The sequence below is a fragment of the Delphinus delphis genome, chromosome 2 (genome assembly GCF_949987515.2).
Source record: "Delphinus delphis chromosome 2, mDelDel1.2, whole genome shotgun sequence".
NCBI lineage: Eukaryota > Metazoa > Chordata > Mammalia > Artiodactyla > Delphinidae > Delphinus > Delphinus delphis.
In genome coordinates, this window is record NC_082684.1 from 42337254 (window position 1) to 42352917 (window position 15664).

General features: G+C 43.5%; 1 protein-coding gene across 3 annotated transcripts in view; it reads right to left on the reverse strand.

The window, feature by feature from the left end:
* Positions 1 to 15664, reverse strand: part of DAAM1 (dishevelled associated activator of morphogenesis 1) — a 179359-nt gene that overhangs the window by 108542 nt on the left and 55153 nt on the right. For all 3 annotated transcript variants that reach the window (XM_060004472.1, XM_060004473.1, XM_060004471.1), the window contains exon 2: positions 4838 to 5056. In XM_060004472.1, the coding sequence (XP_059860455.1) occupies positions 4838 to 5020 (183 nt within the window). In that variant the 5' untranslated portion in view covers positions 5021 to 5056. The remainder of the gene's footprint in view (positions 1 to 4837; positions 5057 to 15664) is intronic.

Genomic DNA, 15664 nt, shown 5'->3' on the forward strand with positions numbered 1-15664 from the left:
GCAGGCACTTAACACACACACATACATCAAAAGAATCGATCTGTCAATTAATAACACATTCTTCTGTTTTTCCCCAAGGAAATCTTCCCCTGCTAACGTTAAGATGGAAGAAGTTACTTGAACAAGGACAGTGCACAGAGCTATCATCCCCAGCACTCTTCAAATATGTTGGTGGGGATAATCTAAGACCTAAAAACCCTGCAGAAAAGACAGGACTTCAGCTGAATCTTATTTTCCAGGAAAAATGCTGAATCTCAGATTGGTTACATTCTTTTTTTTTTTTTTGCGGTACGTGGGCCTCTCACTGCTGTGGCCTCTCCCGCTGTGGAGCACAGGCTCCGGACGCGCAGGCTCTGCAGCCATGGCTCACGGGCCCAGCCTCTCTGGGGCATGAACCCGTGTGCCCTGCATCGGCAGGCGGACTCTCAACCACTGCGCCACCAGGGAAGCCCTGGTTACATTCTTGATTTGTGGCTGAGGCAAAGGACAAAGCAGAAGTGGAGAGGGGAGGAGGAGGAGGTAATACAGAAAAAGGATTGATGCTCAAAGGCATAAAATATATGCAGACATCACACTAATGCTCAATATTTTATTTTTAAATATCCCAAATCATTTAAAAATTGTTGGCAAGAAGACTTTATTTCTATTTGGCAATTCTCTGTCTCTCTCTGTCTCTCTCTCACACACACACACACACACACACACACACACACACACACACACACACACACACACACACACACACACACACACCACATTCCCAAGTTACACATCCTCAGTTCTCCAGGAGGTATAGAACCGTTTTAAAAGCAGCTGGTCGACCGGTAGGGAGTGGAAACTAACAAGAGTTGGCAATGATGTGAAAAATTGGAACTCTCATACACTGCTGGTGGAAATGTAAGATGGTGCAGCGCAGCCACTTTGGAAAACAGTCTGGAAGTTCCTCAAAAGTTATATACAGTGTTATATATGACCCAGAAATCCCACTCTCAGGTATATACCCATGAGAACTGAAACTATATTTCCACACGACAAAACTTGTATATGAACATTTAGAGCAGCAAAACTCATAATAGCTAAAGACTGGCAACAACCCAACTGTCCATCAGCAATGAGTGGATAAACAAAATGTGGTGTGTCCATACAATGGAATTTATTCAACAATAACAAGAAATGAAGTACTGATACATACTACAACTTGCAAAAACCTTGAAAAGATTACACTAACTGAAAGGAGGCAGTTACAAAGGACCACATATTATGATTCCATTTATGAAATGACCAGAATACACAAACTCACAAAAACAGAGACTAGATTAGTGGCTGCCTGGGGATGGTAGGGTTGAGGAGAAGTGGCAAGTGGTGGCTAATGGGTAAGGGAGTTGCTTTTGGGGGTGATGAAAATGTTCTAAAATGTATTGTAGTGATGGGGGCACTACTCTGTGAGTGTACCAAAAACCAGTGAATTGTACACTTTACACAGGTGAATTATAGGGTATGCGAATTGTACCTCTACAAAGCTGTTACTAAAAACAAAGCGGGGGGTGGGGGGTGGTATGGGGCAGAGTGTGGGTCTGGGACCTCCAGAAATCACTACATCCTGAGGTTGGACTGCTCTGGACTGCCCCGCCTGTGGTAGGGAGACTGTTAGAGTATGAGGCACTGCTCAGGGCCTCCATTCCTTAAAGATTCACACGGCTGACCTCTCACCCACGCCTGCTTTATTTATGAGATTTATGATAAGGGTGCAGTAAGTAATTCTGAAACCAACCTATTTGGTAACACTTTAAAATACATCAAAATGAGTGACTCATCAGAAGAGAGAAAGGAAACTAGTTTATAACAACCGGCTCTGATGAGATGCTTTCCACCAGATAGAGGCAGAATGGTCTGCAAGTTAGGACCCACACTGGCGTGCTCACAGCAGGCAGATCAGCTTTCAAGAAAAGGAAAAGCCTGAGATATTTGCCCGGGGTGTTGTGTCCAGAAAATACCTGAACTACCTCCTATCCTTCTCGTTGTACTAGGATGTGGGGTATAAAGCACCCATGACTAGGTGCCAGCCTTTTAAAAGAAGCTGTCTTCTTTAATCTTCACACCAACCCTAGCAGAGAGATGGCATTATCCCCATTTTGTAGGTGAGGAAATAAACTCAAATTCCAATAGAAACCATTTCAGAGGAAGTTACCCTAGGTTGCAGCGTGCTCTGACTCCAGAGGCCACGTGGACTCCCTCTCCTATGCATGGGCACAGGCAGAACTGCTCCGCGACTAGTCAAGAGAACCCAGGGCAGAGGTTCCCAGTGGCTTTGAGCCCACCTCCTGTGTCACAGGACACCCTCGGCAGTTGGATGGATCCGTGGTCTAAGTCCCTGAAGTCAAGAGTAGACAAAAATCTATCCATCACTCACCAGGACAGATACAAACCTCAAGATAATTTGTTTTCCAATGGTTTTGGCTTAAAGTTCTGGTTTGGCATTGGCTTTTTAGCAACTAATAGCTGTAGGCAATTTTCACACAGAATAAAGACATCAATAAGGCAGAGAGTGGAATTTTCTCCTTTATGAATACAGAACAATGAGCTGTCTTCAAGATGTACATGGAGCTGCCACCACAAAGGCTCTGGCTTGGGTCTCATTTTGGGAGGCTGACAGAATACAACTGAAAGGACAATGGAGGTGGATGCTTTGAGTGGTACTCGCTCTGCCCACCAGCTCCACCACTGAGGAGGCCTTCATCTCTCAGCAATATCTGTCTCCTTAGGTTGACTTTTGGCTTTAAAATACTTTAACTGGGCAATAACACCAAGCACATCAGTGCATCATTACTGCCTTTCTTGATAGCCATCCTGACACATGATTCACTGCCCATCCCTGGGAAAGGACTGTGTCCTCCACCCATCCCAATGACCTCAGGCTTGGCCATGTGACTTGTGGTGCCAGTCTCTACAGAAGGATGATATGTCCTTACCCTGTGTGATCAGCATTAGCCAAGGAAATGTGGGCTAAAGTGACACGTGTCATTTCCAAGCACAAGCTTAGAGCCTGCTAGCAGTTCACCATGTCTCTCTTTCCTATTCCATCAGGCCTGGGTCTTGGTCCTGAGCAGAATATGGCACAGAGCGGAAGCACAGCTGACTCACACTGGACATGCAGCATCAGCAAGAGATAAGCCTCTGCTGTTGTAACCACTAAGATTTTGCTATCACAGGATAAACTAGCTGCAGATGACCGAGACGGCCATGAACAATGATCCCCTCCACTTCTCTTCTCACTTTCTATCCCTCCTCACAACTCACCTCCTCCAGAAAGCCTTCCCTGACCACCCTCCTCATCACTGTGTCCTACACCCCAAAACACATTTACACAGAGGTGTGTGTGCCTCTTCCTTTGGTGGCATTATACCTCTTGTTATACTACTGAAACTGCCAGCTCTTTGGGAGCAGGTTCTAGTTTTCCGTTTTGAATCTCCTTGCTAGCATCTAGAACAGAGTTCTGCATGCAGTGGGAATGGGAGAGGGTAGAGAGAGATGCCTGAAACACTGAAAATATTCAACGTCATCAAGTGTAAACATGCTGCCAGGAGTCATCTCTTTTCCCCACCGATTTTGGTTGGTAATCAGCCCATTAATCCACTGAGGAGGCCAGAACTCAAACATCAGCTTCATAGTACTCTCTCTTCTTGGCTTATCTCGTAAGAGAAGCTTATAGGTGAATCCTGGTCCATCAAAGCTGGAGTGACAATCAGTTCAGTTATTAGCCCTTGAGGGCAATGACACAGCCTACGTTACTTTTTTGACCTAAGATTCATGTAAAATGATAGCAGTCTCTAGTATCTGTTGAACAATATAAATGGTCTGATTAGAACTAACTCCGTTACAAAATGCCAGTGGTGATCAAGGGAGGATAGAGCCCTCGTGTAACGTCTATTGAACCCCTAAGAAGGGGCAGGCTTTGGGCCATTCTCACTCTGCATTATTCTCATTTAAACATTACATCAAACCTAGGAGAAGGTGGTTTTTTTTTTTCTTCTGCTTTCCGGAATGTAGGCTTGGAAAAGTCATATGCTTTTTCCATACTGATACAGATAATAAAGTCAGAGCAGTAATTTGAACTAAGGTCTTCCTAATGCCCGTGCCAGTGCCCTTAACTGTACCATAATAACCTCCGGAACACAGAATGGAAAGGAACACTACTTCACAGGCGCTTCAGAAACTTGAAGAGAGCACCTACATCTCTTGATGAATGGGTCCTACACTAGATACATCCCTCACTTCAGTATAGTGGATTCTAAAATATGATAGTATCTATAAAAAGCTTCCCACAACAGTTATTATTGCAGTCCTATCATTAGGCTAAATAATTATACTCTACTGAAGTAATAATGTCTTTCATCCAAGGATCAAGGACGGGAGGGATAGTATGACTAATTTTTTAAAAGACACTATTACTACACACTGGGAGTGGCGGGAAGCATGGGGTAATCCCAGCAGGTGTGAAGCAGATGAAGGAAATATTTGTGCACACAAGTATCTCAGGTTGGGATGGGGAGGAATTAGAAAGGGCAACTTAGGAAGCAGTCGTGCCACATATCTGAAGACCTAAAGATCTAAATCCCTCCACTTAAAGCACCAGCAAAGCCCTCTGATGTAGTGATGCTACCTTTTCTTTCTCCTTCTCCACAGGCTCAGTGCTGACAGTTGGGGGTGCAGATCGAAGGGACGGATGGGGGCCATTTCACTGAAGAAAGGCAAGCCTGTGTCTAACCAAACTGTCCACATCCTCTCCCTCCCTCCTGGATAGCCCCAACTACCCCTGGGATGGAAGTCTGAGACTCACCACAAGTTCACTGAACATGACGTCCAGCTCCTCCACAGGGGGCATGGGTAATGCTGGCTCCATGGTCTGAAGCGCAAAGTTGCTATCATTTCGCAGCCGATACGTGATTTCTGGGTGATCATTATTTCGGAAACAGCAGAAGATGAATGAAATCCCCCGTCCACCTCTCTTCCTCGGGGCCATAGCTGAATTCTGTTCTGTTTCTTGACCGATTAAACTCTGCGAAAAGAGGACATGACATGTTAAGAATACAAAAAGGATAAGATTTATATAGTTTTCAAGTCAGACCAATTCAAGAAAGAGCCTGGTGAGCCAGAGGCAATGTCAGTGGAGCCAACATCTGCAGGCAACGTCTGCAGGGCATAGGGGACAACGTGGGCAGAGAGCACATGCCCGTCTAGGCACTTGTTCAGTGTTTCCTATGACCCACTGCTGAGCAAGCAGTAACACCCCAGCCACCTCACGCCATGGCATATGCTCCAGTCCCATTGGGCTCCGGGCCGTTCTCTGCACATCGTGTGCTCTTTCTTGCCAACCCATATTGTTCTTGTTACTCCCCTGCAAGAATGAACTTCTCTTCCTTGCCACCTAGAGGATCTCTTACTTATCCTCTAGGGTTCGATTGCAATTTCTCCTTTACTTTCCCCAAGCAGAATTAATAATATATATGCTAAGACATATCTATCCATTCCAGCTCATGTCACAGTCAAAGTTCCTTAGGAATGTGTCTTCCTATTAGACTGGCAGAACTCAAAGCAGGGGGAAGGGGCTGTGTATCAAGCAACTTGGTGGCCCTAGTGCCCCGCACAGCACCAGGAAGTCAGAAGACACTCAGTTAATGTTTATTGTGTTGAATAAATTCATAACAAAGGAGGAGTGACTTAACACGAGCTAGAAGGGTCCGAGATTTTCAAACAGAAAAGATCAAATGAATTCACTGATAGAGAGATGGTTAAATAAATGATAGTATATTCACATAATGGAACATTACACACTCACTAAAAAGAACGAGGCGTCTGTGCATGTAGATATGGAAAAATGTTCAAGATACTATGTGATATGTATACTATATACTACAGGATTACATGTTTTAAAGCATTTATGAATATATGTCAGGAAGTGTTATCAGCAGTAACCTCCAAAGAGAGGGGATGGGAGAACTACTCCTTTTCACTTTATACCCTTTTGAATTTGAATTTTTACCATAAAAATACATTTTTAATGACTGCATAGTTTTTTTTTAAGTTACAACTGCATGTATTGTCTTAGAAAAATTTCTAAGTTATACTGTCAAGTGAAAAAAGCAACTCAAAGAATAATGTGTATAACATGTGCCATAATGTCTTTTAAAAACAATCTTATACAAAAACCTAAATAATTTACATGGGACTGCATAGCAAAAGGCCTAGAAAGATACACAGCAATTTCCTAACTCTGAGGGAGGAAGGGGTTGGGGAAAAGGCAAGAAAGGAAACACACTTTTTATTATATATATATATATGTATGTGTATATATATATATATATATATATATATTTTATGATGAGAGCATATTCCTGTATAACTTCTGTAGATTGTCAATTTTTAAAAAGAGATGGGATTGAAAGGAAAAAGAAAGGTGGATTATGAATTGGCCCTTGGTGAGCTGGAAGGGCAGAGGAGGAGAGCCACATCTGTGCCAGGAAGATGGTAGGAACAAGGGCGTGAATTCCAGGGAGGAGCCAGGGGGAGTCAGCGTAGAGAGGAGGGCTGGTGTGGAGAAGCTGCAACCCAAGCTGAGGAGTCTGGATTTATCCCACAGAAACTGGCAGTCAGACTTAAAAGCCTCCCCTACATTTCTCTCTTTAAAAAAAAAAAAAATTAGAGAAAGCAGATGTGGTTGGGTCTTGACTACTCATTCGTTAGAGCTGTGGGCACATAACTTTGATGGAGAAGCTACAGTGACCGCTGAGCACCACAGAGAGTGCACAACAGATGATCAGACAATATATTAATGTCCCCGTCCTGACAAACACAGCACGTGCTGAGACACGGGGCTCACACTACAGCAGGCACTTCCTGAAACAGAAGAGAAGACCTGAGGGGGAGGCAGAGGCCCGCAATTATCGTCGAACTGATTTCTATGGGCGAATCCATAGAAACAGGGTCAGAGCTGTGTCACCCCCCAGGATTAATTTAAAACCAATGGGTAGGGCTTCCCTGGTAGTGCAGTGGTTAAGAATCCGCCTGCCAATGCAGGGGACAGGGGTTCGAGCCCTGGTCCGGGAAGATCCCACATGCTGCGAAGCAACTAAGCCCGTGTGCCACGACTACTGAGCCTGCACTCTAGAGCCCGCGTGCCACAGCTCCTGAGCCCACGTGCCACAAGTACTGAAGCCCGCGCGCTTAGAGCCTGTGCTCCGCAACAAGAGAAGCCACTGCAATGAGAAGCCCGCGCACCGCAACGAAGAGTAGCCTCCACTCTCTGCAACTAGAGAAAGCCCGCATGCAGCAACGAAGACCCAATGCAGCCATAAATTAAATAAATAAATTTATTAAAAACAAAACAATGGGTAAAGCTGTAAGGAGACATAAGGAAGAATTTTCTAATGTCTGTGATTGGGATAGGATGCAGGTGAGGAGTCCCTGGCTCCATTGTCTTCAGACTGAAGTTAGCTGTTAGAAATGCCTAAGGTGTGTAAGGTACCCCAACTCTTAGATGGGAAACGGGAGAGAGATTAGAGATTTTCAGCAAGTGTGTTGACTTGAGCTTCTCACTCCAGCTTCAATTCCAGCAGCTCTGCTTTTATACTTTTTTGGATATTGATATATTGGGTATCGATCTTATTTTATAAAAACGTCCTGAGGCTACTCACTGCAATTATAAGAACATGCAAAGGCCAGGCAACAGCCTCCAAGGGCATCACAATCTGGCTCCTGCCTGCCTCCCCACCTCACCCTGTAGCTTTCTTCGTATGGGTCACTGCACTTCAACTACACTAGCCATGCTGGGTCCTGCCTCAGGGCCTTTGCATCAGCCATGTCCTTGACTGGCGTGTTCTGGCCACATCTGTGCACGGCTGGTTCTTTTCATCATTAAGGCCTCAGCACGAATTTCACTTTCTCAGAAAGTCATCCCCAACCACTGTATCTGCCCCAGTCCTGTTCCATGCTTCAGTCACTCTCTATCCCTTTACCCTGTTTGAAGTTCTTCAGGGCAAGTACCACTATTTCAAATTATCCACTGTGATTATTTCATGGGGGCAGGGGCCCTGCATATATTGCTCCTTGCTGTGCCCCCAGCACATGACAGTACATGGGACACATGTACATGGGATACTCACATATTTAACAGCAGACTTTTACATAAAGTCTCATTTAAACAAAGGACTTTACTTCAAAAAAATTTTAGACTATGGGGCATGGGGATGAAAGTCAAGGGGTCTTTAAGCTTTATCTGTACAATTTAAATTTTTAAAGAACAATGTATCCATACATCATTTATGCATTTAAAAATAAAAGTATACACACAGAAGAGAGACCAGAAGCAAGTGTGTCAACATTTAACAATGGTTAATTCTGCATAGTGAGGAAATGGATGGCTCCGTTGAACTTTGTTCTTGTTCTTAAGTTTTTTATAAGTAAAATCCAACTTATGGACTTTCAGCATCTCTTCCAAATCAGAGAATCCAGTTCCAAAATCTGTCACCAGTTTCTTGATTGTGTAATGATGCAAACTCGGGTAAAAATTCTCATAAACAACTATGTTTCGCAAACACTCCTAGAGACAAGCTCTCCACTCACTTTAAGGGACAGTGGCCTCCGAAAGCCAGCAACTGAAGTCCTGAGTTGGGAAGGGAGAAAAGAGGTTAAGAGCAAGGTATCGGTCATGGAGCCCTCTGTGATGACCTAACTGACTCTGGGATAAAGACTTAGCCGAGATACCAATATCCCATTCTGTTGAAGCATACAACTCCTGACCTAAGGAATACTTATGCAAGGTCATATGAGACATATGCAGTACCTGGGATTCCTTTGGTAAATGTGTATTAATATCTACTATATGCCAGGCGTGATAGTAGATACCTAAGGATACAGAAAGGAGTGGGTCACTAGGAGCTTAAAATCTGGGGGGAGAGAGTAGTGCACCAAATAATTATTACAAAAGTAATATGACATGTTATACAGTTAAGTGCTATGTAATCAAGCAGGAACTATGTAGGGAAGAATCTGGTCCCTGATGCTTGTGTGGAATTTTGACAGATGTTAGAAAGCAGGGCACTAGGCAGAGGGACCAGTGCAAACAAAGGCATGAGCTGGGAAGGGGCAAGTACACGGGGACTGAGGGGTGGTACGGTACAGGTGGTGCTGTATAACATCTTCCCGTAGCTGAGCCCTGGAGAGTCCCATCTCCCTACTTAAAACCTACCAACACCATTCTAAATTGGCTTTCAGTGTGCTATCAAATCCAATTCCAACTCACTGTTTCTATCTTTTCTATTTCCTTAAAAGTATCCTACACTTAGCCAACAGACCGTTTTCCATGCCCCATAAATATCTTGCACTCCCAACATCTTCCATCCAGGTGGTCCACTCATTTCTTCTGCCCTTATCTTTGTCAACAGTGTCCCCACCCTGACAGTACCAGTCCTGAGAGTACTCAATGCAGTAAGCCTCATCTGCTGGTGGTAGATGAAATTTGGTTCAACATTTCTGAAGGGCAATTTATTAAGCCCTTAAAATAGTCACAATTTTGACCTAGAATTTCAACTTCTGGAAATATATTCCACGGATATATTCAGAGACACTATCAAAGGTGTTTTTATAAAAATTTTCAAAGCTATAAGAGCTTTGAAACAAGGGGATGCAAGAACAAAGCTATAAGAATAAACAAGGGCATAAAATAGGTGTTAGTAATAGAGAACTATATGAAAAAGGTAAATAAATTATGGTACAACTAGATGATAGACCACCATGCAATCCTTTGAAAAAGAATATTTAATACAAGGATATATCGTACAGCACAGGGAATATAGCCAGTATTTTATAAAAACTATAAATGGAATATAATCTGCAAAAATTTTGAATCACTATGTTATACCCCTGAAACTAATATAATATGGTAAATTAACTATAACTTAATAAAAAATTAAAAAGAATATTTAATGACATGCAAATACTTATGATATATGAAATAAAAAATAGGTACACAATGTCCCATTTATGTATGAAAAAAATGTATATATTGATACATGGGCAGAAAAGAAGGACAAGAGAAATACACTAAAATATAAGCAGCATTTAGCTCATGTCAGCTGTACGGATTACTTTTAAAAAACCCCAAAACTCTTGTACTTTCCAAGTTGTTCTCACAATACTACTTTCACAATTAATAAAACGAGATAAGATTTTTAAAAAACACTTTATATGATTATTTGTTTCTGTGACAGAGGAGGGGGAAACGTGTACGCAAAACTGTTCCTATCAAAAACTTCTAAGTTATGGTGATCTACACACCAGCTTCTCAAACTGTGGTGAAGGACGGTTTTCCCACCAATCTGTTACAAACATATTTTTGTAAAATACAGTACAAATATCTCAGTGATGTCAAATTGCTATAAGGCTTTCTCTAAGTGTACAATTCTTGCACTTTGTTAACCAGCAGGTAGGCAGCAATGGCACTGATGTACACCAGGAGATGGGAGATAAGACTTATCTCATTAAACTATAACTGTTCACGTTTGTCTCCGGTGTGTGTCCTCAGGGCAGGAACCACCTCCCACTCAAGTGTCCCACATACCCTACCACTGCTGGTCCGTCAACTGAAGAGAGACTGTTCAGAGGCTACTGTCAAGGTCCGACTGCACACGCATGTGTGTGGAAGGGGGCAGGGGAGGCAGTGTTCAGGCTGCTCGGAGATGAGGTCAAGGAAACAAAGCAGGCGAAGGCCAGCTCATGGAGGGTCCGTGCTCAGCCTTCAAGTTCATTGGCAGACAGTCTTGCTAACCTACCCACCCATCTGAACATGATCTGGGCCTTTTAGCGTTTTGAGACCCTCTACAATGCACAGCCAACAGGTACGGTAATCTGTGGTCTGGGTCTTTCTTCCCCCATTGAAGAGTCAACTCCATAGGGAAAAGTGCCCACGGCATGTGTTGCACAGTGCCTCACACATATAGGAGGGTAATCAATGTATTTGAGAAACTAATAAAGAGAGTAATTACTTTACTTTTGCATTTTACAAGTTGTTTCGCTTAAACACAAGTTATACTACGTTCTGGCGGTATAGAAGAGGGGAGCAGAGGAGACATTAAGATCTAAGAAAATTCAGTCCAAAGCATTTTTCAAGTCTTAAAAATATGCCAACAGTTCTATAAACAGAAGAATACTAAGGGGTCTTGGCTAATTTCTAAGATGGGTAATGAGATACAGGGCCTATTACATTTAAGGACCTAATTGACATCATTTTAAAAAGGACAAATATTGCCTTTGATAGGTGATTTGTGTTTAAAAGCCTCAGTAAATCCCAAAGACCAAGTTTTTATTCTGGCTCTTCCGTGGAACCCCAAATACAAGGTCCTCCACTAAGCCCATCCTTAAACTGTAGATGACGGCAAAACTTTGAGATTTCCAACAAGCAACCGTTTTTAATGCACTTACTTGGAGCTCCACTGTTCAGAGCCTAGTTTCCTGGATATAGACCAAAACAGGAAGCAAAAGTAATCATCTCACTTGACCCCTTAGTGGCAGTAGGCACTTCTGGCCCAGCTCTCTTAACTGCTCTAGCACTTCACTAACGAGTGATCCCAACAACGGCCTGTGTACAAGATTCTAGAAGCACATTCACACCCATCACTTCTTTCCATCATCCCCATTTGACACATGAGATTTAAAAGGAGACTTGGCAGGGAGAGGGGCAATTAGGAAGAGTAATCTGCGAGAGACTTGATTTGCTGGTGAAGGCAAAGAGATGTTTATTCAGAACAGCCTAATTGCTGGGAGTGGGGTTTGCAGAGGTCAGAGAACCTGCTTGCTTAGTTCAGCCTCCTCTCATCTCTCATGTGAATGACTACAACAGCTTCTTAACTCCTCTTCCTGACCCCAGTCTAGGGGTTGACAAAGCTTTTCTGAAAAGGGCCAGATAGTGAATATCTCAGGCTTTGTAGGCCATTAAGCCTCTATCACAACTGCTCAAGCCTGCCACAACATGAAAGACATTTCTGTGAACAAGGGTGTGTGCCTGTGTGCCAATAAAACTTTATTTGTGACACTAAAATTGAATTTTATATAACTTTCTCATGTCACAAATATTGATTTTAAACCATTTAAAAATGTGGAAATCATTCTTAGCTCATGGAACATACAAGAATAGGTGGTGTGCCCACGTGGGCCCATGGGCTGAAGGCTGCCAACAGCTACCCTAGTCCATCACATTTATCCATTTAATTCATTGTGTCCAATGTTTATCAAGCATCAATCAGGTGCCAAACACTGTGCTAGGTACTAAAGAAAAAAGGCTGAAAATAAGAGAATATGTCTTTAGGGAGCTTATTTGATTTGAAGAAAGCAGGTAAAAGAATCAAGTAAACTATAACATAATTACTGATTTTAGTTAGTGTTACAGGGGATGCAAGAAGAAAATGAAAGAAAATGCTGGTGATGGTGCTGGTGGGAGGGGACAGCTACTTTAGATAGTGTGATCTGAGAGGGGGCATTTAAAGTGAAGACTGATGCATAAATGGGACGAGCTCTGCAGAGTGTCAGGGAAGAGGACTCCAGGCAGCAGGAGTGTGTGCAGCAGCCCAGGGCAGGTGGGGACCTCGGCACATTTGAATCAGGGAGAAAGACTAGTGGGGCTGGAGCATAGCGAGTAATGGGAGTGTTGTTAAGAGAGATGAGGTTGCAGGGGGCAGGGGCCCAGACCCCAGGGCCTTGTACACCGGAGTGAGGAATCTGGGATTTATTCTCAGCACGTCATAAATCCGACTGTGTCACTGGGCTCTGCAGTGTCTCCTGGATATGGTCCAACTTCCCAGCCTGGACCAAATAAAGACCCTCCTTTATTTTCTACCCTCTTCTCCCACACCTTAACTGCTGTGCACCCCTGTGCCCGCCCCATACACACATGCCCGCAGCAGTAGTTGCACCTCTGAGCCCATCCCTCTGCAGTCCCCTCAGCCTAGGTGCTCCTTTCCATCTTTACCTGACTATCTTCCACTTACCAGTCAAGACCACACTCCAATACTGCTGCTTTTATGACCCTTCAATGTCCCAGAGATGGTCACACATTTCTTTTCACACCCCCGGCACCATATACATAGTTGAGTCTTTTTTTGGTTTGGGTGTTTTTTTTAATTCATGTCTGTTTCCCCCACTAAACTATGAGATCCTAAAGGCAGGGACCAAGTTTCATTCAGTGCCTGGCACACAGTATATCTGCAATAAATGTCTGTTGAATGCAAAAGCACAAATGCCTAAGTGAACAGATGGTCTCATCTCTGAACTTCAGGGTGGTGCGACTCGGTGTTCTTCCCACAGTTGCCTGTAGATCTGTTTTTCACAACTGCCAAAACATTTGAAGGCAATCAGATTGCCAAGTGCTCTTTAGCCACTTGTCAAGATTTCTGATGCTGACAGTAGCCTCACAAACAGACTTCATCCTGGCGGTATCTGCAGCTTCCCTACAGTGAGAAATTTCTCTCTGGCCGAACTGGCTGGTACTTGGTTTTTCCACCCATCCTCAAGTAAACTCCATTGGAAACAAATCCGCTGATAGAATCTTTTAGACATTTTCCCCCCTCCTTACATTCAGTGAACACTTCGCCCAAGATGTATTCACTTACTCAGCTATCATACCTGAGCCTCCATAGGCCAGACTCAGTGCTAGGTGCTAGAGAAATAGGTGAAGAAAACTCACAGACTAGGGAGATCACACCTAGTGGGGACATTTAGGGAGCAGTGAAGCTGGTCCTTTTGGCCACTGAAGAGGAAATGTGTAGTTACTGAAACCAGCAGCCGATGTTTCCACATCTTGGCCCCCTTTTCAATCAGATCGGCCTGAGGGAAAGGACTAATTCCACCAGGACAGCTGGGCCCTCAACCAGAACACATCTTCTCATCTCAGCTTCTGGCCCTGCTGCAGAGGGGAGAAGGTGCTTCTGGGACACCCAAACTGCAATCCACCTATAGCATTACAGATGACTATTGCTATGCCGTGCACAAGGAAGCAATTAAAAAGCTGCTTAAGATTCTGGAGCAGGTGCATTTTGCTTAGCAAAGAATCAGAAATTTAATCCATCTGTGGCCTAGCTCGAAGTCAGAGTCATTTGTATTGCTCTTTACCAAAACAAACAAGAGTCTCAATGTGATAACAGTCAAAAAATGAGGACCAAATTTGCAGGAATGTTGTTTACAATTATGATGAGTAAAAAAAAAAAAACAAAACTAGAGAACAGAAACAGTCCACAAGAAAACCCCCTTTAATACTTTTCCTTTGATAATGCCAAGTCACAACACATACGTAATATGGAAAGTTTGCCTTCCACAAAGCTACACATGAGCAGTACCTAACATATGGGGGAAAATGGAAGGTCGTGTTGACAAAACAGATTTGCACTGATACGTACATCAGTCTCGCTGGCTCATCAGGGACTTATGGCCACATTTATAAGATGGCTGAGGGATACACTCACTGGCTAAGTTACCAAGGTCTTCCTCTAACCAAAGTGGTTACGGGGGAAACAACAGCTTACATGCTGAAGGATGGGAAAGAAGGAGACGGTGGTCCCTTCCTGCTACCAACTTGGTTAAACAGTTGAGAATTTCTGCATGGACACACGAAACGCAGTGGGCACCATGTATGTCGAGCTCCACGTCTATTATTTTAATCAAGATAGTATTTTGCATTTAATTCTCCAGTTATCATTTTACCACTAAAATATTGTCATTGTTTATTATAAATGGTCTCTGGAATTTCTGAAACAATGTCACAGACATAAAAAGCAGGGCAAGAAAAAGAAATTATGCCACAAATGCAATTTTAAACAGAAAGGTTAAGAGAACCCTCAGTTTTAATTAGCAAACCTATTGTTTTCAGAGCTGCAGTTTACCTCACATTTTGCAGAGGGCTCTGACATACGACTTGGGTTTCAACATGTTAATGTTAACCCAAATTCTCTTATCAAGAAGAATGTGAAAGGAAAAAATTGCTTTGCTTCTTTCCTTGGCCATCTCTCTCCCATCTCACATTCCTCATGTCTGGTTTCATTTCAAGAACACCAGATGCCAAATACTATTTGGAGCTTTAAAAAATGATGGGTTGCAGTCTAAAGGCTGTAGGAGAAACGTCTGAAACGGAATGTGTTTTCCCCGTAAGTTTCAACATCCTCTCCATCAGGAAACGGAAAGGGCGTTTCTCAGTGAGTCCAGTGGAGGGACAGCCCTTCCCACACGCTTGGTCCCAAAAGGATGTTCTAATAGGGCATTTCTTGGAGTGGCTCCTGGAAATTCACCCAGCAGTCAATCCTCTCAACCCAGTGACTTTTCTGAGACAAGAGGAAAACAATGAGGGCATCCCACCATGGACGGGGAAACCAAAATCCAAACATTCAAATAAGCCTCTGCCATCCTGAAAACACTTCCTGCTCCACTGTGTAAGCAGCACAGCAAAAGCAAAGCACACTCCCTCCTCTGGGTCTGCCCGCATCACTGTGGGGGAGGGGGGGCATGCAAAGTGGAAGCCAGAACCAGTCCCCTTCCTTCCCTACTTCCTCCCGAGATAAGGGAGGAAGGAACCCAAATGAAGTGCATGCACACCCTCAAGCCAGACCAAGCCTCAACCAGCACATAA